This window comes from Saccopteryx leptura, chromosome 3 (genome assembly GCF_036850995.1).
Source record: "Saccopteryx leptura isolate mSacLep1 chromosome 3, mSacLep1_pri_phased_curated, whole genome shotgun sequence".
Classification (NCBI taxonomy): domain Eukaryota; kingdom Metazoa; phylum Chordata; class Mammalia; order Chiroptera; family Emballonuridae; genus Saccopteryx; species Saccopteryx leptura.
The window spans coordinates 371,356,189-371,381,686 of NC_089505.1; the positions used below are offsets into that span (position 1 = coordinate 371,356,189).

The 25,498-nt window shown below is 59.9% G+C and overlaps 1 protein-coding gene across 3 annotated transcripts in view; it reads left to right on the forward strand.

The window, feature by feature from the left end:
• RHPN1 (rhophilin Rho GTPase binding protein 1) overlaps nucleotides 1-24,681 on the forward strand; it is a 50,719-nt gene extending 26,038 nt beyond the window's left edge. For 2 of the 3 annotated variants that reach the window (XM_066379624.1, XM_066379623.1), the window contains exons 3-16: nucleotides 17,416-17,531; nucleotides 17,996-18,124; nucleotides 18,402-18,477; nucleotides 19,072-19,149; nucleotides 19,587-19,711; nucleotides 20,052-20,218; nucleotides 20,493-20,686; nucleotides 21,149-21,305; nucleotides 21,386-21,496; nucleotides 21,849-22,043; nucleotides 22,424-22,500; nucleotides 22,689-22,835; nucleotides 22,948-23,109; nucleotides 23,505-24,681. In XM_066379624.1, the coding sequence (XP_066235721.1) occupies nucleotides 17,503-17,531; nucleotides 17,996-18,124; nucleotides 18,402-18,477; nucleotides 19,072-19,149; nucleotides 19,587-19,711; nucleotides 20,052-20,218; nucleotides 20,493-20,686; nucleotides 21,149-21,305; nucleotides 21,386-21,496; nucleotides 21,849-22,043; nucleotides 22,424-22,500; nucleotides 22,689-22,835; nucleotides 22,948-23,109; nucleotides 23,505-23,663 (1,806 nt within the window). In that variant the 5' untranslated portion in view covers nucleotides 17,416-17,502 and the 3' untranslated portion in view covers nucleotides 23,664-24,681. Of the gene's footprint in view, nucleotides 1-11,199; nucleotides 12,403-17,415; nucleotides 17,532-17,995; nucleotides 18,125-18,401; nucleotides 18,478-19,071; nucleotides 19,150-19,586; nucleotides 19,712-20,051; nucleotides 20,219-20,492; nucleotides 20,687-21,148; nucleotides 21,306-21,385; nucleotides 21,497-21,848; nucleotides 22,044-22,423; nucleotides 22,501-22,688; nucleotides 22,836-22,947; nucleotides 23,110-23,504 lie in introns of those variants that run through there. The other variant, XM_066379622.1, reaches the window with a different exon arrangement.
• Nucleotides 24,682-25,498: the final 817 nt, after the last annotated feature.

Genomic DNA, 25,498 nt, shown 5'->3' on the forward strand with positions numbered 1-25,498 from the left:
AAGATTTACCACAATAAAAAAAAAAAAAAAAAAAAAGTTTCCATAACTTTCTGACACTTTCCACGAGAGAAAAAGCAGACTTGGAAGAGAACTTCAGACACAGAGAGAAATTCTGCCTCCGTCCACATCACAGAGGCTGCACACTGCTGGCCCACAAGGTGAATCCGGCCACTCACACATCTGTTTGGCCGACCAAGCGTTTCTGTAAAATTTCAGCAACGTTTAACACTAGCGAAGGTTCGCCACAAAAATCCCAGTTTCTACAATCTGAACAACCAGCAACCCGGAAGGTGTGGGTCTGTCCCCATGTTCCTACTTAGAAGGGAGCACACGGCTCCCACTAGTAGGGCCAGGAAGGGGAAAGGCTGGGCGTGGCTGACCCAGCAAACAGCAGAGGTAACGGGATAAGGGAGGACCGACCGTCCCCTCTCCAGAGAGCAGACTGCAGGAAACGAGTGGCCACCATGTGATATGACTCAGAGAAAACATCAAATGAAACAGCTCCTGTACTCCAAGGCCAGGGGCTTCAGTCTAAAACAGAAATCCTATTTGACACAACATTGCTCAAACCCACCTGACTCTGAAACTTTGATTCCGGTCACTATGAACAGAGACACAAAGCCACTTATTTAGGGCACCAAATTTTTCTAAAGCAAAACCTACCAGTTTTTCCATTGTGTCTGTTCTTTGTTCTGTGGCACAAAGGACGCTGTTTACACCATCATCTGATACAAGGGGGAGGGGGAGAGGCCAGCCCAGTATGTGCTAACACCTTTTCAACTATTTTTGGTTCTATGCTTTGAAAAAGATGTGGTTACATTGATTGTTACCAAGTTTACAATGGTTTCTGACAAGATCATTCATTTAACAGCAAACCAAACCACAAAGAGGATGGACGAGGAGGGAGGGCCAGGCCTCAGGACTGGCCTCTCATCTCAGCCTCCCGCGAATGTGCAAGAGATTGATTTCCTGCCTGTCAGACAGCAGCTCCTGTTACCAACCACTCTACAGTTCCACCGGATTCTTAACTCCTGCCTCAGGAAAGCAAAGACCAGGTTTCAAAAGGGAATGCAGGACCTGATTCCACTGCAAAGGCCAGATGCCACTTGCCCTCACGAGCCACTCGCCAGCCCCACCTCACCTCCTGCACAGGGGAAGGGACAGACAAGAACCCTTACCTGACCACAGGATCATCCTGGCTGGGAGTTTCTTTCACTGTGGAAAACAGGCTCTCTTTCTTCAAGTGCTGCTACCAGTCACAAGATAACAGAGTTTCACGCCCTGAGAGCATTTCCACATCACAGTAAACGGTTAGACCTGCTGTTAAGACACTAAGACTAACACCAATGTGTCCTGCCTGCAGGCCCTGGGAAGACCAAATGTGACACTCAGGACTTGAGCAGATCAGGCCCAGGCTACCCTGACATCCCAGCCCAAGGCTGCCTGGTCCCTAGACAGAACTTAGCGACTGGCAGCAGGCGTGTCAAGGACTTCAAGTTGAATGTCCAAACCCACCCTTGGAACTGCCTCCAATCTGCACGCTCTGTGCAGGAGGCAGCACACCTTCTAAAACTGGAAATAAATGTACTTTACTTGAACGCCAAGTACATGTTTTTTAACATATCAAAATGGCATGGACACTAAGAAAGGTTTATGGGTAAAAAAAAAAAAAAAAAAAAGTGAAGCCTGACCTGTGGTGGTGCAGTGGATAAAGCGTCGACCTGGAAATGCTGAGGTCGCCGGTTCGAAACCCTGGGCTTGCCTGGTCAAGGCACATATGGGAGTTGATGCTTCCTGCTCCTCCCTCCTTTCTCTCTCTGTCTCTCTCCTCTCTCTCTCCTTTCTAAAATGAATAAATAAATAAAAAATTAAAAAAAAAAAAAAAGAATCTAGAAGAACAGGTGTTTAGTAAGTGGAAGTTTGCCTTACCCAATAGATAGGTCGAAAGAGATTATCTTTAAAAAAAAAAAAGAAAAAAAAAGTGAAGAATGGAACATGCTGAAAACAGTGGGTTTAAAAATGAAACATCACAACTCCTAAAAGATTCAAATCTGGTTTTTCCCACTTCTTCCCTGAATTCTTTGGTTTGGTCACTACATTTTTTTATTTTTTTTCAGTTTTCTAGCTTTATCTGCTCAGTATTCTCTCTCTCCTTTTAATAACAAATATATACAATATATATGTATATATACATGTATATATACACACACACACGTATATATATTTGCTTGACCTGTGGTGGCGCAGTGGGTAAAGTGTCAACCTAGACCACTGAGGTTGCTGGTTCAAAACCCTGGGCTTGTCCAGTCAGGGCACATGTGAGAAGCAACTATGAGTTGATGCTCCTGTTCCTCCTCCTCCCTTTCTCTCTCTAAAATCAGTCGGTAAAATCTTTTTTTTTTTTTTCTGAAGCTGGAAACGGGGAGAGACAGACAGACTCCCGCATGCGCCCGACCGGGATCCACCCGGCACGCCCACCAGGGGGTGATGCTCTGCCCCTCAGAGGGGTCACTCTGTTGCGACCAGAGCCACTCCAGCGCCTGGAGCAGAGGCCAAGGAGCCATCCCCAGCGCCCAGGCCATCCTTGCTCCAATGGATCCTCGCTGCGGGAGGGGAAGAGAGAGACAGAGAGGAAGGAGAGGGGGAGGGGTGGAGAAGCAGATGGGTGCCTCTCCTGTGTGCCCTGGCCGGGAATCAAACCCGGGACTTCTGCACACCAGGCCGACGCTCTACCACTGAGCCAACCGGCCAGGGCCGGTAAAATCTTTTAAAAAATATTTTAATTGACTCTCAAGGAAATGCAAAGCCAATGCAACAGGTCAAACTCTAGAGAAGCAATAAGACCCCCTCCATCCACCCCCGGCTGATACCACACTCCCGCTGGAGGCTTCCTGTGCTGCTGTCTGCCTGCGCACAGCGCTACCCGTCTTCCGCTAGTGTGAGGATGCGACAGTCAGACTCGGCCGGGACAGGAGCTGAGCCCATTAACAGAAGTCACCAAGCACCCCGCAAAGGCGACCTCTTCCCCAAAGAAATGTTACCTCTCGAGGGCAACCGCATCCTTCTCTGAGAACTGGTGCAAACCGGGCACCTGACCACCTCCCATCGCCTCTTCTGTAGCTGCAGTGGTGTGGCCTCCAACTGTGAGAGGGCACACAAGGCGGCAGCGGGTGTGGAGAGCCTGACCACGTGGCAGGGACAGCTCTCGTGGCCCGTCCTGCCTGCAGCTGGAGGTCCGGCCGCCAGAGTCCACACAGCAACACAGCGACCACCAACCCCCCAGCCCGGAGAACCGCCGAGGCTGGGAGCTCTGAGTTCTAACCCTGGTCCCGTCACTCTGACCCCACTGTATGTAATTCGTTTCTCCAAGAAGCTTAATTAGTGGGTCTGAACAGCTTCCCAGGTTTCTCACGTCCTCATTAAATAATACCCGTCAACACTCCGAATGCGGGCACAGGCTGGAAATAGCCCGTCTGCCCATTCCGAGGGCTACACACAGCTTTACAGGCGTCCGACCAAGTGAAACTCAAACAAGAGCTGCGCACTCGAGCTGTGACGCGACGAGCCCTTGCCAGGTGACATGGAGGCAGAAGGCAGGCGCGAACTCGGGCTGCAAAACCCAGCCAGGTCTGGCGGGGACTCGGAGAGTCAGGGGTTCGGTTCCAGGGCAGGAAGCCTTGGGGAGCGGGGGGTGTCCATAGGAGCCCCCAGGGGCCACGGAGAGTCGTGCAGAAGGGGGGACATGGAAGGAGTAGGGCGCACCCTGAGGGGACGGCGACACCAGGTGCTGAGGGGACACACCGGGAGCACCCCCGGGGACACCGAGCAGAAGGGGTTCACCAAGGAGAACCGGGTCACCGAGGGGAACGCCAGGGCCCCATTCGCAGCCCACCTGTCCTGCACTCACCCCTGCACCCTCAGGACCCGGTCCACCTCCTCCACAGCTCCTCACGCGTCCCTGGGACCCACCAAACGACCGCACCGAAGCCGGTGATGACACCACCACTGACGCCTGCGACCAGGTCTACGCATGCGCAGCCGCTTCACGTGCCGTGCCAGCACGTGGAAGACGCTGCCGCAGGGGCCGCAGGGAAGGCAGGCAGGGTGGCGCATGCGCATATGTGGTCATGAAGAGGTGGGGGGATGGCCAGGGGCGGGGCCTGCAGCATCTACAGGGTCACCAGTGTCTCTGCTCACGTGGTTAGCAGCTAGCTGGGCCCGCCACCCTGGGATGAGCCAAGCACCAGCGTCGCCCATGCCCTCAGACACTGGGCTCCGTGGCTTTCGACTGTTAAAGCTCACGGGACTTCAGTGTCCTCAAAAAATAAGGACATTGGCCTTGGCTGGTTGGCTCAGTGGATACATGCTCTGGGCATGCTGACGTCTGGGTCAGGGCACACATGAGAAGTGACCATCTGCTTGTCTTCCCCTCCCTCTCCTCCTTTTCCTCTTACCCTCTGTAGCCCCTGGCTTGATTGGTTCCAGCCTGGGCGGAGGCACTGAGGATACTTCCGTTGATTAGAGCATCAGCCCCAGATGGGAATTGCTGGGTGGATCCCGGTGGGGGGGGTGCATGTAGGAGTTTCCCTCCCTATCTCCACTCCTCTCACCTAAAAAATGTAAAAAGTATGCCTGACCAGGCGGTGGCACAGTGGATAGAGCGTCAGCTTGGGACACTGAAGACACAGGTTCAAAACCCTGAGGTTGCTGGCTTGAACGTGGTATCACAGACGTGACCCCATGGTTGCTGGCTTGAATCCCAGGGTCGCTGGCTTGAGCAAGGGTTCACTGGCTCAGCTGGAGCCCCCTGGTCAAGGCACATATGAGAAAGCAATCAATGAACTAAGGAGCCGTAATGAAAATGATGCTTCTCATCTCTCTCCCTTCCTGTCTGTCTGTCCCTCTCTCTCTCTTGCTAAAAAAAAAAAAGAAAAAATAGGCCAGTTGGCTCAGCGGTAGAGCCTCGGCCTGGCGTGCGGGGGACCCGGGTTCGATTCCCGGCCAGGGCACATAGGAGAAGCGCCCATTTACTTCTCCACCCCCCCCCTCCTTCCTCTCTGTCTCTCTCTTCCCCTCCTGCAGCCAAGGCTCCATTGGAGCAAAGATGGCCCGGGCGCTGGGGATGGCTCCTTGGCCTCTGCCCCAGGCGCTAGAGTGGCTCTGGTTGCAGCAGAGTGACGCCCCGGAGGGGCAGAGCATCGCCCCCTGGTGGGCAGAGCGTAGCCCTCTGGTGGGCGTGCCGGGTGGATCCCGGTTGGGCGCATGCGGGAGTCTGACTGTCTCTCCCAGTTTCCAGCTTCAGAAAAATACAAAAAAAGAAAAAGAAAAAATAGGGACGCCATGCTTTTTGCTATTTGAACATTAGCTGGAAGTTTGAGAGAAACTCACCTAAACTGTTGAATGTGTGCTGTTACAGCTGGCAGTACATGTGTGAGCGTTTTATGCACCCCGAAGGGCGGACCTGCGCTGGGGGCTGGGGTGCGAGGGAAATCCAGTGTGTGCTGCAGTGAGATCGGGGAGCAGCCCAAACGTGGGGGGGGTTGCACGCACATCGGGGCCACTGTGTTTGGGGAGTCAGAGGAAGTGATATGCAAGCTGAACCTTGAAAGTTGAGTTGATTTTGGCCAGAGGTAGAGTGGATTGTGGACACCAGGCTCACACCTGTGGACAAGGACACAGCAAGCACATGGCTGGGACCGAGCTGTGGGTGGCCCGTGTGTGTGAGTGTCTAAGGTTGCGTTCCCTCAGAAGCAGAGCCTTCATGCGAATATTTTATTTGGGGGGCGGGCTCAGGAAGCACAGGAAGGGGAGTGGGGAGGTGAAGCACGAGAGTCCAGTCCCAGGTGTGGTGAGGAACCGGTTTGTGCTGGGGGCTCGCCTCATCTTGGGGCCTCCGGGAGAACGAAGAATGCACCTCCAGAGTGAGTTAGATCCGGTCTCCATTTACAGCCTCCTGCTGGTCGTTGGCTGGGGCTGGTTCAGGGCCACCAACACCCCAGCATTTCCAGCGAGCCTCAGGCACAAGTCAGCACATCTGGGCACTGCAAGAAGCCCTCTGGGGAGGTCAGCTGCAGGTGCCCGCAGGAGGAATTGGAGTGCATGGCGGCAGGCAGTGCCGGAGGAGATGTGGGCAGAGCACTGAGAGCACTGGCTTGAGTCTGTGCGTCCACCTGTGTGCATGTGTGCCCCTGTGGCGGGAGGCACGGGGGTGCTGTGGGAAGGCCCAGTGGGGCGTGGGTGTCATCGTGCAGGCACTGGGGAGTTCTGTCAGGTTAGGTAAGACACCGACATGCTTCCATTGCTTTTTAGAGATAACTTGGCCTCAGTGGGCAGGACGGCCTCGGGCAGGGAGGTCTGTGGGGAGCTCAGTGCCTCTGTCCAGTGGGAGTTGGCAGGGAGATGGTGGGAGGCAGGAACAGAGGATTTGCATGGATGCGTGGGTGGGGCTGTCCTCTGACCCTGAAGCCCCATCTCAGGACAGGAAATCTGCCTAAAAGCATACACTCGGGGAAACAGGAGGCAGTTACACACTTTCCCCTTACTTTTACAGTTTGCCTTGTTTTATAAGTTCTAGTGCCTTTGTTTGAAGTTATTAAAGATGCCATTTTCCTGCCTTCTTAACAAATGGACGTTAGGTAAATAGCTGTTTTCCTGCTTTGGTGAATAATGGCCAGACAGCAGCAGCCTTCTGTCGGGTAGACGGCCTCCCAGTACGTGCGGCGGCCGCTTTGCATAAAGATGGCATCTAATCTACAATTGCGCCCCGATTTACTAGAGCCGCAAGGAGGCTGAACTCATTTTATTCAGAACGCCACAGGAACAATAACCAAAAAAGGACACCGTGAAGGCAACATCTATCATATGCTTCTTAAAAAACCCCATTGTCAGCATCAGTGACAATGGCATTACCGCTCAGTCACTGAGATTAAAAATTAGTCATACGTGGAAAATAGAAACGGGTTTTCAGGGAGAAGGAAGCTTTGGTTCCACTGAATAATGCCCCCTTTTTTTGCTTGGTAAATAAATGATGCATATTTTCTGATGATATATATTTTTGAGGGTCGCTACATTGTAGAGGTGGTCCCAGATTTGGGGCAAGAGCCTTGTCGTCAGTGGACTGGCTGGGCAGGTGTCAAATTTACAAATATTTTGTAAATTATGTCCAAAACAGTGGGACAACAAGGTTTTCAGTAGCGACAGCGGAGTCATCTCCATCCAGAAGCTGAAGCTTCCTGGATTATTAGGTCACAAATGAATAAGGGCTTGGGATGAAGTTTTTTCCTTGTGTATGTCACAGGCTATCGAGGGGGCACAATCCTTCTTTAAAGTTCCCTCTCACCCCTGTAAACCCTGGTGAAACTCAGCCCTCCACCTTCTGAGCAGCCACAGACCCCTCTAGAAAGCTGACCAGGAAGCCCCACCCCCAGGCCTTGGTTCATCTTCCTCCATCCCTCCTGGGGCCTCCAGCACCCCCGCCTAGGCTACTCTGAGTAGTGGCCTTGCTGCCAATACCACCAACACCCAGAAACAGTTCACTGGGGGGGTGCACCATCCCAACCCCACGTATGCCCTGCCTGTGTCGCATTCCCCTGCCTTCTCTTACTGTGGTCAGACTGTTCGCAGCTCTGTTAAAGGCCACAGAACGGCCCTCCCCTGACCCCACACCCAAGGGACATGCCCGTTCTTTACTCTCCCTAGAGCAGAACTCCCCAGACGTGGATGGGTTTTTGTAAACCGTGAAAACAGCCCTTTGTCCACACCCCCCACGCCCACATGTCTCTGTCTGCAGCCTCAGCGGGGCTCCTGGCCTCTGCCCTCCAGAGCAGCCTACCTCTCCCAGCCCGAGGTGGTCCTTCAGCAGCGGGAGGTGCCCAGAGCGTAGGGAGGCCTCGGTGCTGGAACACGTGTCAGCCCGTGATGAGACCCGTCTTTATGCCGTGGTGTGTGGCAGGGTGGAGAGCACAGACATGACCTGGGAAGGTTCCAGAGTGTGTGGCAGGGTGGAGAGCACAGACAGGACCTGGGAAGGTTCCAGAGTGTGTGGCAGGGTGGAGAGCACAGACAGGACCTGGGAAGGTTCCAGAGTGTGTGGCAGGGTGGAGAGCACAGACATGACCTGGGAAGGTTCCAGAGTGTGGTGGGTACGCAGGGCCGCCCAGCCCTGGCAGAAGGGGCTTCAAGCCATTCCCCGAGCGGGCTTCTTATATTGTTCCCACTGCGAGGCCATGCTCCTGGGGGCAATCCCCCCACCCTTCGGATGACTGTCAACTTGTCTTCAAATAAGAACAAATAGGTGTGTCTGTTCTCTGGGACTTTCCACAGCCCCGAGCGCCCCGTGACTTGGGTGGGATTAATGGCCCCGTCTCACCGGGAAGCCAGGTGCATCTTTCACCAGAGGTGGTTTCCGAGTGATGAATGGCTTTCTCACAAACACGGAATTGTTGATTGTATTTACAAACAATTCATTTCTCACGTTCTGTTGCTTCCTCTCCCCGGGCTGATGCATGGCCTGCTATTACCACCATTGATTAAGGCTTCCGCGGTCCTGGGCGGCCGCTCCTCCATCCCTCACAGACAGGCGGCGTGCACGCGGCTCTCTATCATGCTCTCTTCATACTTGTGGTTATTTGTTTTTCAATTTACACCGTGTCCCCTCTCAGTCTAGGCGCCTTCCAGAACTTCCGGTCTGAGCGGGCCGCCGGGGTGAGCAGACAAGTGCGAAGGGAAAGTCGGGCGGGGCCCCAGTCCTGCGCCTCCTTCTGAGAAAAACGTGACTGCAGGCAGTCAGTGCTTTCACCTAATGGGGAGACTCGGGACTGAGGAGCTGACAACGTGAAGTGCCACTGCTTTTCACCAAGTCTGCCGACATTTAGGATTGATCCCAGAGGCATGAATGAAATCCAAGTTCTTTAGCACCCCCCCCAGGAAGAGGTAGTCTTCAAAGTGGCCAAACCCAGGCCTGGGGGGTTGTAGAATTGGCTGCTCTCTCCACAGTCCTCTGTCTAGACCAGTGGTCCCCAACCTTTGGTACCAGACCGGTACCAAATGGCCCGGTCCGTGGCCCGGGGGTTGGGGACCACTGGTGTAGATGAACCACTGGCAAACAAACAGAGACAAAGGCGACTACTGCCGATGGTGGTGTCCCACTGACGTCTGAGGCTGGACAGTGGCTTTGCAGGTGTGCCTGCCATCATAGGCCATTCCACATCCCTGCCCCTGACATGCAGTACCCCCACATACATAGTTTCATCACACTTTGGCTGTCACCACTGGTCTATACTAGTGGTCAGCAAACTCATTAGTCAACAGAGCCAAAGATCAACAGCACAACGATTGAAATTTCTTCTGAGAGCCAAATTTTTTAAACTTAAACTACATAGGTAGGTACATTCCTTATCGAGGTAGCACCCGCACATGGTATTTTGTGGAAGAGCCACACTCAAGGGGCCAAAGAGCCACACGTGGCTCGCGAGCCGCAGTTTGCCGACCAGGGGTCTACCCCTTCTGGAGCGGAGACCAGCCCTACTTCCCTGGAGCTCGTGCCTTCACGGAAAAGGCGGAGACGGGAACTCTGCAATGACGGGGACAGGGCAACGTAGGCAGGGCTGGGCTACCAGCAGGGCCAGAGCTTGATGGTGTGGGTGAAACGGATCCACAGTGAAGGACATGTGGCCTCTCATTAGATTCTGGCATTTTAGCTCGGTGGGCTGTGCTGTCCCTTTCACAGGCTGGAGTCGCTGGACCAGCCTAGAGAGAGCGTCTGCTCCTGTGGGTAAGAAAGACTCCCTCCCTGCACAATGGATAACCCCCAGTCTCTTCCTTTCCTTGGGTCCACTTCAAGCATTTACGTTGGGTACAGAATCACCTCTTTTCTCTGGGTCTTCTAGCGCATTTTCACAGTGTTCTCTTACAGTGTGCACCATCTACCTCCCTCCCAGGCTCAGTTCTCCCTTTGCCTTTCCTGTCTGTCGTTTTGCTCCAAGGCCACCGCTCCTCGTGGCCAATCCAGATCCATTCTCGTTGTTCTCCTGACAGACAGAACGCCCACAGTGTCGAGCACAGCGACCGTGCCAGCTGGAAGAACACATTCCTGCCTCCCCTGCCACCAATCACTTGTGGCCGTGTGGCAAAATTCAGAGGGCATCTGTAGGCGTTTGCTTTCCTCTTCTCCTCCCTGGAACACAGAACACATCCAGCAGAGGAGTAGCCATGTCTCCACTGCGAGGCTGAGGTCACGTGGCAGGCCGGGCATGGATGCCCCCAGCCTCTCCCTCTGAGTGTGGGTCTGGGGAAACCACAAACACCTCACTGGCCCGGCTGAGCCACCACATTGAATCCCAGCCTTGTGCGGGCAGAGGTGTATCCGAGCTCAGATAAACTCTTTTTTTCCCTATTGAGCCCCTTGAGGGTTTTTCAACCTTTTTTTATTTCCCCAAACACTCAACTTTTCTGCTATGTGGCTGTTAGCTTTTAATCTTTAGTAATTTCCTCCTACTGCTTTCTTTTGATTTGGTTACTTTATTATATATATATATTTTAGCAACAAACCCATCTGAGTTTATAGAATTTCCTTTGGCTCATTCCATACACACATAATGTTATGTATATATTGTTAATTATATGTAATCTTATTATATAATGTGGTTTTCTTTTAACTTTCTTTTCATTCAAACCTTATTTAGAAATATCTTTTCACTTCCAAATGGTTATGTTTTATTTTGTGTCTTTTTTTTTGTGGTCAATTTCTGGACATCTTCTCTTTAAAAAACAAGTTCTGGGATCCACTGCTATGGAAGGTACATAGTTTCATAAGACCTGCTTAACAAAACAACTGCCTCCCCCAGGGCCCTACCATCCCTCACCAGGAGCAACCCCTTTAATAACTCCCGAGCTGATGACTTGGCATTGAATTCCATGACTCTGAACAACATGCTTCTGCTTCTGGAATTTAACTTTCTAATTCAGGCCTCATCTGTTGACTTAGCCTTAAGGGGATGAAGGTTCAGCATCTTCCACTTTTCTCCCCCTCACCTCTTCCTAACAGACTCACGTAATAGACTATGAAGTATATAGGTCCTGGGGTCGGGATGTCAGGACACGCCTCGATTACATTATTATGGCAATGAAAAAGAAATACACAGCTCAGTCAGGTAATACTCTGTCATTACTTTTTACTTCCTGCACAGCTCTTTCTGTTTCCTGGAGTTATAAAACCGTCATGTTTTGTTGTGGCCAGGCAAAGCAGAGGAGCTTAGCTTACAGGATTTAGCTCTGGGGCAAGGCAGAATCAGGTGCGCACGTGGCAGGAGAACCAGCCCGGGCTCAGCACCCAGGCCCAGCAGTGGGGTGGGGGTGGGAGCGGTTAGGATGAGCCAGGGTGGAACTTTAGAGGAATCTGATCAAAGATTAGCTTCTGCTTCTACTCTGGTGTTCCTGCCCGACAAAGGGTGTGTGTTCTTAGGTGAGATGAGCCCACAGGAAATGGAAGTTGGTTCCAGAGTCACCAGGAAGACAGGAGAAGCCCCGGGTGGCGGCGCGTGGCTGGGGCACCTTGCAGGGAGCGTAGGTTCAGGGAAGAATCCAATTCTGGAAGCAGGCCAGTTGTACAGTCGGTTCTGAAGAGGTTCTAGACATCAAATGATTCTGGAAGCAGGTTCGAGTGGCAGGTTCTGGGGGGGCAGGACGGCGGACCGTGCAGACGGAACCCGCCCACCCGGGGTGGGGCCAGGCCAGAGCCTACTCCTTCAAAACCGTTAAAACCTCATTTTGAACATTTTTGGACGAGCCCCTTGGAGGGTCCCTGTTGCCGGGGACGGGACAGAACTGCACGGTAAACGTGGACTCTGCACGGAAGCGGCGCCGGGAGACTCGCGGAGGCGGTCGGGACTGGCACAGTTCGCGAGTTTCACGTTTTGGGTTTTTTGTGTTTTTTTTCTCTTGCCGCTAACCTTGTCTCTCACCCAGCGGCCGCCGGCGCATGCGCAATGCGTGCCCCGTGTCTGTGGCTCGGCGTCGGGCCGGGCGGTTGCCAGGGGTGACCGCATTCCCCCGGGACTCCGCTGGTGGATGGGCGGACCTCGACGGCGGAGCCACCACCTTTCTCGCTCTCTGGTTGGTCGGTGCTCCTGTCCGTCGAAGCCGCTGCGGTCGCCAATTGGGCGGCGGCAAGTTTCGCACGCTCCGCGCGGGGTGCCACGCCCCTCCTGCCCGCGGGGCCCGCCACCCTGGAGGAGGGGAAGGTGCGGGACCCGGCGCGGCGCCCCGGAGCGACCTGCGCGGGCCTCGGGTTCCAGGCGGGCGCGGCCTGAGCAGCGGGCGGCGATGATTCCCGAAGAGAGGCGAGACGGCCCGGGCGCCAGCGAGGAGAGCACCCGGCTGCAGGCGGCCGGCAGCGTCCGCAAGGTGGGCGCGCCCGCGGGGCCGGGGGACCTGCCGGGAGGAGGGCGCCCGGAGCGAGCGGGCACGAGGCTGCGCGTCTTGCGCTGCTTCATCTTTCTGAGGGCAATGCAAGACTCCCCGGCGGCCGTCTCCCATACCTCGCTCGCTCCAAGAGGCAAGTTGGGCGTCCCGCTGGGGAAACTGAGGCCCGGAGGAGGGTCAGAGCCCGCGATGCCCGCCTAGGCTGGCTCTTCTTTTGCCTGTTCGGGGTCACATGCAGGGAAGAGGCAAGAGGCCCGCCCTGTGCGACTCCGGAATGGGGTAGCGCAATTCCAGCTAAGCGTTTTCTCGACGCACTGGGCTCCCTCCCTTCTCTGGCAGGTGTTGGGTTCTGGTCTGTGACGTCGAGGGCCCGCGGGTATGTTCTTGCACTTGTCATTCCGCCTTCCCTAAAACCTCCCTCTCCCGAGAGCTGTCTAGCCTTGCCCTGGGCACTCACCTCCGTATCTGATGAAACTTTGAGCTACAGGCCGCTGAACACTCCTAGGTACATGAAATGACTGGAGGATTTCAGGGCTGGGGAGTTTGTCCTTGCGTCATTTCCTCGCACACCCTCCACCTTGTGAAGTCCCTAACCCTGGAGTGCTGACTGTGGTCTGTGGACCGTTTCCAGCAGTAGGGGGGAAGCTCTGCTCTGGAAGGGCCGTGGGGGTGGAGATCTGCCGGCTCTGTGTCTGGGAAAGAGAGGGTGCTTTGGCTGCCTCAATCTGCAGCACAGAAGCTGAGAATCCCCTTGGGGTCACCTCGAGGCTGCCCCAGTGTTCATACCAAGAGTTAGGCACCCATGCCCCCAAGGTCATTCAGTCTGGTGCCACAAAGCAGCGGTGGCACCTGTACCTGCGATGGTGCTTTGCTCCTCTTCTCTCTCCCATGTCAGATGGCACAGTGCACCCCGGGCTCTCTGTTCCGTGTGCCTGCGGCCCAGACCTTCCAGGGAGGAGTAGAAGAGTGTCAGATGGGTCATGGGCTCCAGGTTACTGGTCATGTGATGGTGACCAGACCCCTCGGAGGGGACAGCATTGGTCAGTAGTACCGCAGCCTGAGCACTGGGGAGAGAGGAGGCCTGTCACCTGCCCTCTGTGAACTCACTTCCTTGCAGTGCAGACAGGCCTGCAGGTGGCCTTTGGAGAGGGCACCCTGGATGGAGTGTTTGGGAGACTGCTCACACAAGATGTTCCAGAGGGCTCAGTGGGCAGCACTTTCAGGCTCTCTGCCCAACTGCCCTCCTGGAAAGGGGGCCGAAACTTCCCAGCCTTCTCTCTGGGATACCCAGCAGTCAGAGTGTCCTGACAAGGAGACCCCAGGCTGGGACCTGGTGGGGGACAAGGAGACCCCAGGCTGGGACCTGGTGGGGGACAAGGAGACCCCAGGCTGGGACCTGGTGGGGGACAAGGAGACCCCAGGCTGGGACCTGGTGGGGGACAAGGAGACCCCAGGCTGGGACCTGGTGGGGGACAAGGAGACCCCAGGCTGGGACCTGGTGGGTGTGTGGTGTGGACCCCAGGCTGGGACCTGGTGGGGGACAAGGAGACCCCAGGCTGGGACCTGGTGGGGGACAAGGAGACCCCAGGCTGGGACCTGGTGTGTGTGTGGTGTGGACCCCAGGCTGGGACCTGGTGGGGGACAAGGAGACCCCAGGCTGGGACCTGGTGGGGGACAAGGAGACCCCAGGCTGGGACCTGGTGGGTGTGTGGTGTGGACCCCAGGCTGGGACCTGGTGGGGGACAAGGAGACCCCAGGCTGGGACCTGGTGGGTGTGTGGTGTGGACCCCAGGCTGGGACCTGGTGGGGGACAAGGAGACCCCAGGCTGGGACCTGGTGGGGGACAAGGAGACCCCAGGCTGGGACCTGGTGGGGGACAAGGAGACCCCAGGCTGGGACCTGGTGGGGGTGTGGTGTGGACCCCAGCCCTGCTCAACCCTGAGTGACACTCTACACACTCACAGTCTCTTCTGTTCTGTTGCTCTGGTATTTCTTGCCACCTGGAAAGTCTAACCTGACCCCTGACGCCAGGCTGGACTGAGGCTAGTCCCTATACCAGTTTTAATGCTCAGAGTCGGGACAGGTCCAGTTAGCCATTCCTGTGAAAGGTACACCTGGGTCTGGAGCCCCTGTAGACCAGTGTGGGCAGTGTCTCTGCCCCAAAATTAACGAGAGCTGGTGTCCAGCGGGAGCTCACCGGCACCAGGTACGTGCCCACTGAAGAGCAGTTGAGTTAGAAGGGGCTCAGGGAGTGGGGCCTGTCTGAAGGTGTCCGAGAACCACCAGTGCCCAGTGAACATCGGAGGGGGGCACTCGGCTGCCCTGAGTCGCCCAGTCTGTGATCCGTCTTGTGTGTGTGTGTGGCTGCAGCCACCACGTCCTGGCACAGTGCCCACTGGCTTCTGTCCCCCCAACAGTGTTTGGAGGGGCAGCAGAGGTAGAGGGTGGGGGTGCTGGGCTTTCTCCCTCTTGGGGTAGCAGAGGTGGGGGTGCTGGGCTTCCTCCCTCTTGGGGCAGCAGAGGTGGGGGTGCTGGGCTTCCTCCCTCTTGGGGCACCCAGTCCTGTCTATGCAGGGGAGGGAGAGAATGGGGTCTCTGAGGTTGGTGATGTCAGCAGCAGAATCAAGGGCTCCGAGAGGAGGAAGCTGGTCTGCCAGACACGGAGGCCTCTCCCTGGGAACCGGTGGAGGCAGGCAGAGCCCGTGGAGGGTGTGGGGCTGTTTCGGGCTGTTTGTTCCTGGCCTGAGCTGGCTAACGGTCTCCTAATTTTCCCCATCTGGCCTCCGCCCATGCCGTTTCCTTCTGGGCTGCTGGGGGCCATAGGCCTCGGGCTTCCGGGCAGCCAGAGCCTCTAGGTCTGTCCTGTCAGGGCTGTAGCAGAGAGTGTGTGTGTGTGTGGGGGGGCACTTCTCCATTCCCCACTCCTTTCCACCCAGCTGGGTTTCCAGATGGGGTAGATGCTGACTTCTCGGCCCCTGTGCCCTCCCTGCGGGCCTCCCCTCACCACCAGGCCCGGCTTCACTCAGTGTGGGCGACAAGTTGAGCAGGGCGTTTGGGTCTGTCTAGCAGGGAAGACCAGGCCTCGGTTGCTCGCCTGCTCTCACATCTCCCACCAAGGTCACTGCACCCAGCCTGGCCTGGGGCGAGCATTGAGATCGAGGCCACAGGGGGTGCTGCAGAGCTCAGAGGGGACCTGGCTCCATGGCTGGGGTTCCCCTACCAACACGTCTCTGCAGGAGCACTCAACACTGGAGACCAAATGAACCATGATTGGGAGGGCAGCCCTGCTGAGCCCGCAGCCCCTGCCCAGCTCAACACCCCCCCCCACCCAGGCAGATGACCATGGCTGCTCACCCAGAGTGCTGAGAACCTGCTGGAGTATTGCACTCAGACCTTTGGGAGGAGAAAGATGCAGCTTAGTCCCCAGATGCTCAGGCCTCCTCCTGCACAGGGTGGGCGTGGGGCGCTGTGGAGAAGAGGCGCAGGCCAATGGGAAGACAGACATTCGCCCAGCAGAGTGAGAGAAGAGAGCCATGTCCCATCTTGTTTCTGTCTGGAGCCACCCTGAGACCAGCCCTTACCTGAGGGCTTGCCCAGGGTCCCACAGCGGGAGTCGTCCACCACCACCGTTCTTTCTCCTGGTGTCCAGTGGGGGACATATCCCCTCTCTCCGGTTATCTAAGGACCCCTTGGCAGCCTCCTGCCCTTCAAGTCCCAGAAGAATGCCTCCTTCTACAAGAAGTCTTCCCTGATTGAATACTGGAGTCTGAACATGTTGGGCCATAAGCCAAGATGGCTATGCACCAGCAGCCTTTTCTATGGGAGGGTGTGAGGCTGTTTTTAGGGAGCCCCCTTCAAGTGCTAGAGCCCCCAGAGGGTCTGAAACTGCCTTGTATGTGACAGTGGGGGTCATACCGAGGAAAAGAAGCCATGCTTCTCAGATACATGGAAGACAGCAGACACAGCAGGGAGGCTGAGGTTAGCGCTGCGTGAATGAAACCTTCCTCCTGTCCATGCCCTTGGGGCAGTGTCCTGCGAGGCCCTGTGTCCTCATCCCCCGCTCTGTCCTGAGGTTCAGTGGACACTGACCAGGGAAGGCAATTCTGGGGAGTCTTTCCTGATTCCTGGGCTGGTGACTGACCAGAACAAGAAGTGCCCACATAGCTAGGAGGAGGCATGGTGGCCACGGCAGCTGCTGGTGGGTCCTGCCAGGGCCTGAAAACGCTTCAGGGTCCCACTCCCCACGCCCTACGTTGAGTGTCGCCCCGTAAGCAGTGTTGCCGTGGCGAGGAGCTCGCACGGGGCTGCTTTAAGAGCCTCGAGGCTCCTCACCTGGGGCCGAAACACCAGCGGACGTTCCAGGATTGCCTGTCCGCGGGGAGGAGCTGTGGGCAGCGAGGTCTGTGAGCTTAGTGACCCTGGACCTGTGGTTTGGGCCCTTGTCAGAGGGTCCTCACGAGTCATCAGCCAGCTGGGACGGAGCCCAGTAACAGGGTCAGCGCGGGCCAACTGCCACACAGAGGGGTGGGCCCAGGGGCCAGCCTTCAACAGCTCGCAGGCTTGGAGTCAGCATTGCCCCCGGACCTCCTACTGCCCGCCTGGGGGTGTGCGGGAATAATTGTGTGGGCGGGGCAGGCTGTGGGGGCAACGTAGGTGAAATACCAAAGTGCAGAAGGGTGAGTGTGAGGGGTTGGCTGCCTCCTACCCAGGACTCCCAGAGCCTACTGGGCATCCAGGCTGGGCTGAGACCCAGAGCCCGATCACACTGCTGCGTCCCACACCCACCGTGTCTCCCCTGGCCCACGGCCCTTCTTCCTGGCACTGCCACCTACCCAGGCTTCCCGCTCATCTACCCCAGCCAGGCAGGCAGGCTCAACCCCTTCCCCACGGGCAGGAGACCCCTGGCCCACCCTCAGGGGTGCCGGGCATTTGTGAGCTGCTGACAGAGGCAGCTGGCCTGTGACCTGTGACATGTGACCTGTGGCCTCCCTGCAGGGCTGCGAGACCCCAGTGCAGACCCTGCGCAGCCGCCTGCAGAACCGCCGGGCCCGTATCCACCAGCAGATCAACAAGGAGCTACGGATGCGAACCGGCGCTGAGAACCTCTACAGGTGAGCCCCGGCCACCGGCCACCCTCCAGAGGGCAGTAACACTGCCCCCGGAGGGCCCCTGAGGGCCAGGCCCCCACTGGGCAATGAGGGTAAGGCAGTGACCCAGGCAGTGCCTGCTCTGGTCAGATCGGAAAAAGAGATGCATGAGCAGGTGACCGTGGCCAGTGGGAAGTGGGTTTGGAGTGTCTGCAAAGGGCCCAGGCTGCGTTCAGGGGCAGGGCAAGGCAGAGGGCGGCTGTACCCTGGGAGTCCTGGGCCAGAGGCAGGACATGCACACATGGATAGGACTCTGCGTGGGCTGCAGGGGACGCAGGAGAAGGGGGAGAGCATCTCATGGGCCCTAGACCCCACTGCTGCCCCCTGGAAGCGGGCTCCAGAGCTCAGGCCAGGCGGGCGATGTAGCATGGCCCAGGGCATGTGCCCACCTCCGTGGCTGCCGCTTCACCTTAGCCTGGCCTCCTCAGAGCCACCAGCAACACCCGGGTCAGGGAGACAGTGGCCCTGGAGCTGAGCTACGTCAACTCCAGCCTGCAGCTGCTGAAGGAGGAGCTGGAGGAGCTCAACTGCAGCGTGGACGCGGACGGGCCCGGCAGGTGCGTGCACGCGTGTGCGGGTGGCGTGTGCGTGCACGCGTGTGCGGGTGGCGTGTGCGTGCACGTGTGTGCGGGTGGCGTGTGCGGGTGGTGTGCACACGTGTGCAGGTGTGCGGGTGGGGTGTGCAGGTGGCGTGTGCGGGTATGCGGGTGGCGTGTGCGAGGGTGTGTCTCAGAGTTGGGGAGAGGATGTGTGTCGTGTAGAGCAGGAGCGCCATGGCTTCCGGGGACAGTGGGGTCCAGCTTTAGAGTCTGGACTCTGTGCTTCTGGTTCTAGTGAAGGTATCGCTGTCCCCATGATTCCCCTGGGGCTGAAGGAGACCAAGGAGCTGGACTGGTCTGCAGCCCTGAAGGTGAGTGCTGACCTGTGAACCCTGGGGCCTGGGGAACGGGGCCCTGCCTTGAGGTCTGGGGCGCGGGCTCTTGGAGGCTTCCTGGTCCAGCCATCTCATTACACAGATGAGGCAGCGGGGGGCCCTGAGGGAGGAGGGGTCTGACCCGCATGTAGGATGGGTGTGGCAGAGCTGGTCGTCCTGCTAGAAGCCCCAGGATGGCCACGGGGTCTCCCGACTCTCGCTCTGAGGGTCCCCCCAGCTGGGGCTGCACCCTGCAGGCAGAGCCCGTGTTTGGAAAACTCGCTGGTTCCCCAGGTCCTCGGGCTCTCAGGAGCTGCCGCCTGGGACCACTTGGCTATTGCCCACAGGCCCAGCGGGAAGGGACCTGTGTCCTCACCTGTCAAGTGGCACGCAGTACCTGCCACACAGGGACCAATGAGGGGATTCAAGTAGAACAAGCACAAAGTCTCTGGGCCCACGGCTGCTGTGATGGGGGGTTCCCCACGCCAGCCCTTCTCCAGGGCCGGGGCCTCCCCCGCCGGGAGTCTCCCCCACGCTGGGCCTGGAGACTCCAGGGAAGGCCAGTGCCTGCCTCCCCCTCTCCCCCACCAGGAGCTGATCTCTGGGCACTTTGGAGAGGATGCCACCTCCTACGAGGCAGAGATCAAAGAGCTAGCCGACCTGCGGCAGGTGAGTGGGCTCACCCCGCCGGAGACGGGCCGACCCAGTTTGTGGCTGAGACTCAGGGACAGCGAGTGGAGCTCAGTGTAGATGTTTAACCGCAGGAGTCCCCACCTTGGGGCAGCTCCAGGGGCAGTGGAGTCACAGGCACACCGTGGGCTTGTATGCACGCCAGCACACCCCGACATACAGAGGGCTCTGTGCCCTTCGAGAAGGGCTGTTCCATGTCTGTCCCCTCCCCAGGGACCCTGCCTGTCCCTCCCGTGTCCCCTCCATAGTCTCCTGGGGCAGCAGGCACGGCCCAGAGCAGCCCCGGAAGAGCAGATGTGCCCCAGGATGGCCCTGGCTGCTTCTGCGGGGCTGTGATGTCCGAGGAGGTCCCCAGGGTGGCGTGCGTGCAGTGCATGGGCCAGGACAGTGGGGCCCAGCTGGCTTCTGCCCCCCAGGCCATGCGGACTCCCAGCCGGAACGAGGCGGGCCTGGAGCTGCTCATGGCCTACTACAGCCAGCTGTGCCTGCTGGATGCACGCTTTGTGTCCCCTGCTCGGAGCCTGGGGCTGCTCTTCCACTGGTAGGGCTGAGCGGGGTGCCCGGGGCCCCCCCTGCCTGCACCCACTGGTAGGGCTGAGCGGGGTGCCCGGGGCCCCCCCTGCCTGCACCCACTGGTAGGGCTGAGCGGGGTGCCCGGGGCCCCCCCTGCCTGCACCCACTGGTAGGGCTGAGCGGGGTGCCCCGGGGCCCCCCCTGCCTGCACCCACTGGTAGGGCTGAGCGGGGTGCCCGGGGCCCCCCCTGCCTGCACCCACTGGTAGGGCTGAGTGGGGTGCCCGGGGCCCCCCCTGCCTGCACCCCATTTCTGAGTCCTCCGGGCTGTGGCCATGGAGCTCCACCCAGGCTGACCTCACCCTGCAGGTACGACTCGCTCACCGGGCTTCCGGCCCAGCAGAGGGCCCTGGCCTTCGAGAAGGGCAGCGTGCTCTTCAACATCGGAGCCCTCCACACCCAGATCGGGGCTCGCCAGGACCGCTCCTGCCCCGAGGGCACCAGCCAGGCAGTGGAGGCCTTTCAGAGCGCTGCTGGTGAGGGCAGCCCCGCCCCTGACCCCCCGCCATGGGCGGGGCGCCTGTGTCTGCGTGTGCCGGGTGCCGTGTGCCAGACACGCATGTGTCTGCGTGTGCCAGGGGCCACTGTTCTCTGGGGCCGGAGCTGGGGAGCTAGGGGCTGGCTGGGTCGGCCCCTCAGCATAAGGAGCTAAGCCTGCAGCCCCTGTGTTGGGTGCAGGGGTGCTGTTTGAGCCAGGGCTGAGGGGCGTGAGGTGACCCTGTCATGCTGGTGTGGGCATCCCCTCTGCAGGGGCCTTCAGCTTCCTGAGGGAGAAGTTCTCCCACGCACCGAGTCCTGACATGAGCCCGGCCTCGCTCTCCATGCTGGAGCAACTCATGACCGCCCAGGCCCAGGAGTGTGTCTTCGAGGGTCTCCTGCTGCCAGCGCCTGCCGCCTCCCACGACTGCGCGGCCCAGCTGCGTCTGGCTCAGGAGGCTGCCCAGGTGAGGGCAGGCCGCCCCTGTCCCGAGGGAGGCCTGGACAAGCCCCCTGAGCACCCTAGTCTGGACCTGGCCAAGCTGCCGTGGCTCGGTGGGCAGGAGGGCCTGGAGCAGGTGCTGGGCTGGGGCCAGGGAGGTCAGTATCCCAGCTGTGTGCAGTGTCTGTGTCTCCTGTTGGTTCCCAAAGCCGGTGTTGTGGTTTCTGTGGGGCTAGTCAGGACCCAAGGTCCAGAGGCCTTGCCTTGGGGACAGCACCAGTCACAGCAGGAACTGGGGGACACAGCAGACCCTGAGCTGGGCTCAGCCTGGGAAGAGGTGCAGGGCTGCTAGGACTTTGGCCAGGACGGGTGGCGGCCAGGCCCCAGGCTGGGGAGAAGCAGGTGCTGAGGCTGCTGGGCGGGGCCTGGCTGGGTGTGTCCTGAGGTCCCTCCGGAGTCCCCACTGCCCTGCCTTGCGCCCCGACAGGTGGCAGCCGAGTACAAGCAGGTGCACCAGACCATGGCCCAGCCCCCGGTCCAAGACTACGTGCCCTTCGCCTGGACCACGCTGGTGCATGTCAAGGCAGAGCACTTCCACGCCCTGGCCCACTTCCACGCGGCCATGGCCCTCTGTGACGGCTCCCGTGAGTGCCCCGCCCCGAGTGCCTGTGTGCTGGCAGAGGCCCCGGCCCGGAAGGGCTCACGGCCCTCTCTGACCCCGCAGCGGCCGAGTTGGAGCTCCTGGCCCCAGAGCAGGTCTTCCTCGGGCCCCAGGCACCGTCAGAGCCCGGCTGCCCTGCGCTGCCACAGGAGCGTGAGGGGCTCAGGAAGCTCGGTGAGGCCGTGTGGGAGGGTGTTGGGGCCCTTGGTGGGGAGGCTGAGCGGCCCGCCCCACACCATCATGCACAAACCGCCCCTTCTGGGCAGGCCTGGGGTCCCAAAGCCGGTGGGTGGGGTAGCCAACCCACCTCCTGGATGCCCCCAGCTTGGTGGGTGACACCCAGAGCAGGGGCCCCTGCAGGAAGGGGCACCTCCCGAGCCCAGCCGTTCACCCCTGGCTGCCCCTCCTGGACTGACCCCCAGGGTGAGTGCTCCTCAGGTTGCAGCCGGGGTTGGAAGGCTGGGGCAGCCTGGAAGGGCCAGGCGGGCTGTGAGTCACATGAACGGGCCGGCCACGTCCCCTGTAGGCAAGGCCCACCTGAAGCGCGCCATCCTGGGGCAGGAGGAGGCACTGCGGCTGCATGCCGTGTGCCGCGCCCTGCGCAGGGTGGACCTGCTGCAGGCCGTGCTGGTCCAGGCGCTGCGGCGCTCGCTGGCCAGGTACTCGGAGCTGGACCTGGAGGACGACTTCTTCGAAGCCATCGAGGCCCCTGACATCCAGCGTGAGCAGCCACACCCCCTGGGGAGGGGGGTGCCCTGGGCATGCCAGTCCAGGTGCAGCCGTGAGCCCCGGAGGAGGACCTGGGGGGCGCCCACACTGCAGCCACCTGGCTCTGTGCTCCCCTCCCCGCGTCTGACTCATGTCCCCAGGGGGAGCTGTGGCCAGGGAGACAGACGCCCCCAGGCCAGCGGCCCAGCAGCTCCGCACTACCTGGGGACAGTGTGTCCACCTGGGGAACCACCTGAGGTTCCTCCCACTGATACCCAGGAGGGACCAGCGTCACCCACTCCCCTGCGGCTGAACCACTGCTGTGTCCCGGGGGCCTGGGGGCCCGTGAGCCTCGGGCTTAGACCTGCCCTCCCTTCCCCTTCGCCCTTCCAGCTAAGACGTGTCGGAGGCCGGAGGTCCGGGCACCGAGCTTCTCCCGGGTGAAGGTGGCTGACATCTTCCACCGGCTGGTGAGCGCCGTGCCCGTTTTCACTGTCCTGGGTGAGGCCCCCAGACCGGCCCAGGACGGTGACTCAGCCCTGCCTGGCCGCTCACTGAGTTCCGTCCTAGGATGTAGAGATGGGGATGGGGGTGTCACAGGCCAGGGCTCCGCCAAGGAGGCCGCCCAGCCAGGCCTCTGACTTGTGATGCCCCCCAGGGGCCCCTGTCTGTGTTCTCAGCCAAGAACCGCTGGCGGCTGGTGGGTCCCGTCCACGTGACCCGAGGGGAGGATGGCTTTGGCTTCACCCTGCGGGGAGACTCGCCCGTCCTCATCGCTGCAGTCCTTCCTGGGAGCCACGCTGCGGTAAGGGCCCAGCGCCCAGTGCCGTGGGTGAGGGCAGATGGCCTGTGGCCAGGAGCAGGGAGGGAGGTGTCCACGTGGGACTCCAGGCCAGACTGTCCCCATGTCCCCGCAGGCAGCCGGCCTGCAGGAGGGTGACTACATTGTGTCTGTGAACGGGCAGCCCTGCAAGTGGTGGAAGCACGCAGAGGTGGTGGCCCAGCTGAAGGGTGTGGGCGAGGAGGGCGTGAGCCTGCAGGTGGTGAGCCTGCTGCCCAGCGCCGAGCCCCCTGGCACGGTGAGCCCCCCCCCGGCACGGTGAGCCCCCCCCCCGCACGGTGAGCCCCCCCCCCCGGCACGGTGAGCCCCACAGGCCCCGGCCCACCAGGCCCCGGACACCCGCACAGGCCTCCAGGGCACTGCCCTCCCAGCGGCCACCTGTGCTGCGGCCTCCACCCAGCCTGGAGGAAGCCCAGCCCACCCCTCCGAGGCCCGCAGCCCTGGGGGCTCTGTCCCAGGGCTGCCACCCACCCCAGTGTGGCTTGCCTGTGGGGACCCTGCTGTGGGGCTGCCCTCACCTGAACCCTCAACATGCCCCTGACACCACTGCCTCCTCCTGTCACACTCACCAGTTTGGCCACAGGTAGGCCAAGCCGGGGCTGCTGACAGCTGCATGTCTCTGTCCCACCGCAGGGGGACCGCCGGGCAGCCCTGCGGGGGCTTCTGAGGAGCCAGAAGGAATGGGAGACGCCAGCGCCCACAGGAACCAGCCCCAGGCCCCTCCTTGGCTGGAGCCGCAAGGCCAAGCGGGGCAAGACTGGAGCGAGGCTGTCCCCGGGCCCCCGGCCCTGAGCTGCACCAGCCTCGCCCTCTGGGTGCCCAGGGAGGCAGTGAGTGAGGGGCGGGCTCCCCCGGACCCCCAGCCCTGAGCTGCACCAGCCTCGCCCTCCACCCAGAGGGGCACCCCCCAGGGAGGCAGTGAGTGAGGGGCGGGCTCCCCACACAGCGGGGTCCCAGTGTGGTCTCCAGCTGGCTGGGAACAGGGTGTCCCCCCCTAACTGAGGACCTTCAGGCCAGTTTGCACCCAGCTCAGTGCCTGAGCTGTCCATTAAAGACTGTCCGATGAGGAGTGTCTGAGCCCAGTGTGGGGAACCAGTGTGGGTGACCCCCACACAAGAAATGTCACTCACCCTGGACACTGAGTCCAGGGGTCAGGAGGAAGCCTCTGGGCTACGCTGTCCCAAGGAGGCACTTCCCAGGTGGGGTGAGGGTTGTCTAGCCCCTTGTCTCAGGGCCTGAAGGAGCCATCTTCGAGAGCTGGGGCAGGGCGGGGTGATGGGTCAGCAGTGGGCTCCAAGGTCCCTCAGCTGGCCTGTCTCCTGCCTTCTCCCCTCCCCTAACACGCCCTCCCCTGCCCACACTCCCCTCAGCTGGGTCCCCCCCAAGCCAAGCTCCTACCCCACAGCCTGGACAGCCCTTCCCACAGCAACCCAGGGTGCCCGCAGCACGGCCTTCCCTCCTGAGAGGATCCCAGCCAGGGTTCCCTCCTGGGGCATCTGTTACTGTACCCCCGGTCCACGGAACAGGGGCTGCTCTCTGCTTCCGTCCTCCCGTGTCCATTGCTGGTCCTGACCAGCTCCCCTGCGTCCCGGCAGAGCCTAGATCTCACACCAGCCCTGCACCTGCTGCCGGTTTCCTGGTTTCCCCGGCAACCCCTCCTCATACCGGCCCTGCCCTGGAGTCTGGGCAGCTGCTCCTCCTTGACCCCACCTTAAGGCATGTCATCCTCCTGGGCCCAGGGCCAGCGCCCAGCCCGCCCTGCCCGCCTCAGGCTCCATGCATTCCCCCGCCCTGTGGCACTGCTGGGCTCCTCGGGCTGTGAGCCCTCATGGGCGGGGCGGAGCATACACGGGGGGGGGGGGGGGGGGGGGGGGGGCACAGCCCCAGAGAACGTGGACGGGCACACTGCCCCAAGCCCCTCGAGGTCGGCTCCGAACCTGGGCCCAAAGGGAGGGGGGAGAAGCCACTTGGAGTGGACGTTGGCTGGCAGGTCTGGGCAGATTGGGGTTGGGGCCGAGCAGGTCGGGGGTCACTGTGGCCACCAGGGGGCAGCTGCTGCCCGCTCAAACAGCCGCAGGAGCGGGTTTGGGGCGGGGCGGGCAACAGACTCAAGAGAAAGGACGCCCCCCTGCAGGCCGAGACCCCGCCTTCCCTCCTCCCTGCTCCCTTCTGGGGTACACCCTGTCTCTTGTGGGCTCCCCAGACAGGAGCAGCCCGTAGGACCTGGCCCCTGTGCCCATCACCTCTCTTGACTGCCGTTTAGCCAGGGTCCTGGGTGGGGGTTGGGGTGGGAATGGGTGAGTGGGAGTGCAGGGGCGAGTGGGTGTGGCCAGGGACATACAGTAGGTGTGTGTGTCCCCTCCCCCCCACGACCTACCTGCCCCTCCTGGGAGAAGACCCGTCTCAGCAGAACCAGCCAAGGTCACCTCAGCACGTATTAATTTGATTAAAAAATCTGTGCATCAAGTAGGCCATTACCTGCTAATCGCGGATGACAGGGCTGGCAGATTCTGTTCAGGAGAACGCAGTGACTCCCCACCTCCTCCAGCCCCTCTGGTCCCAAGAGCACTGGGGCCTGGTTAGAGCTGGGGGGTCCGGAGCTGCCACCTGCCCCCACTTTTTTACAC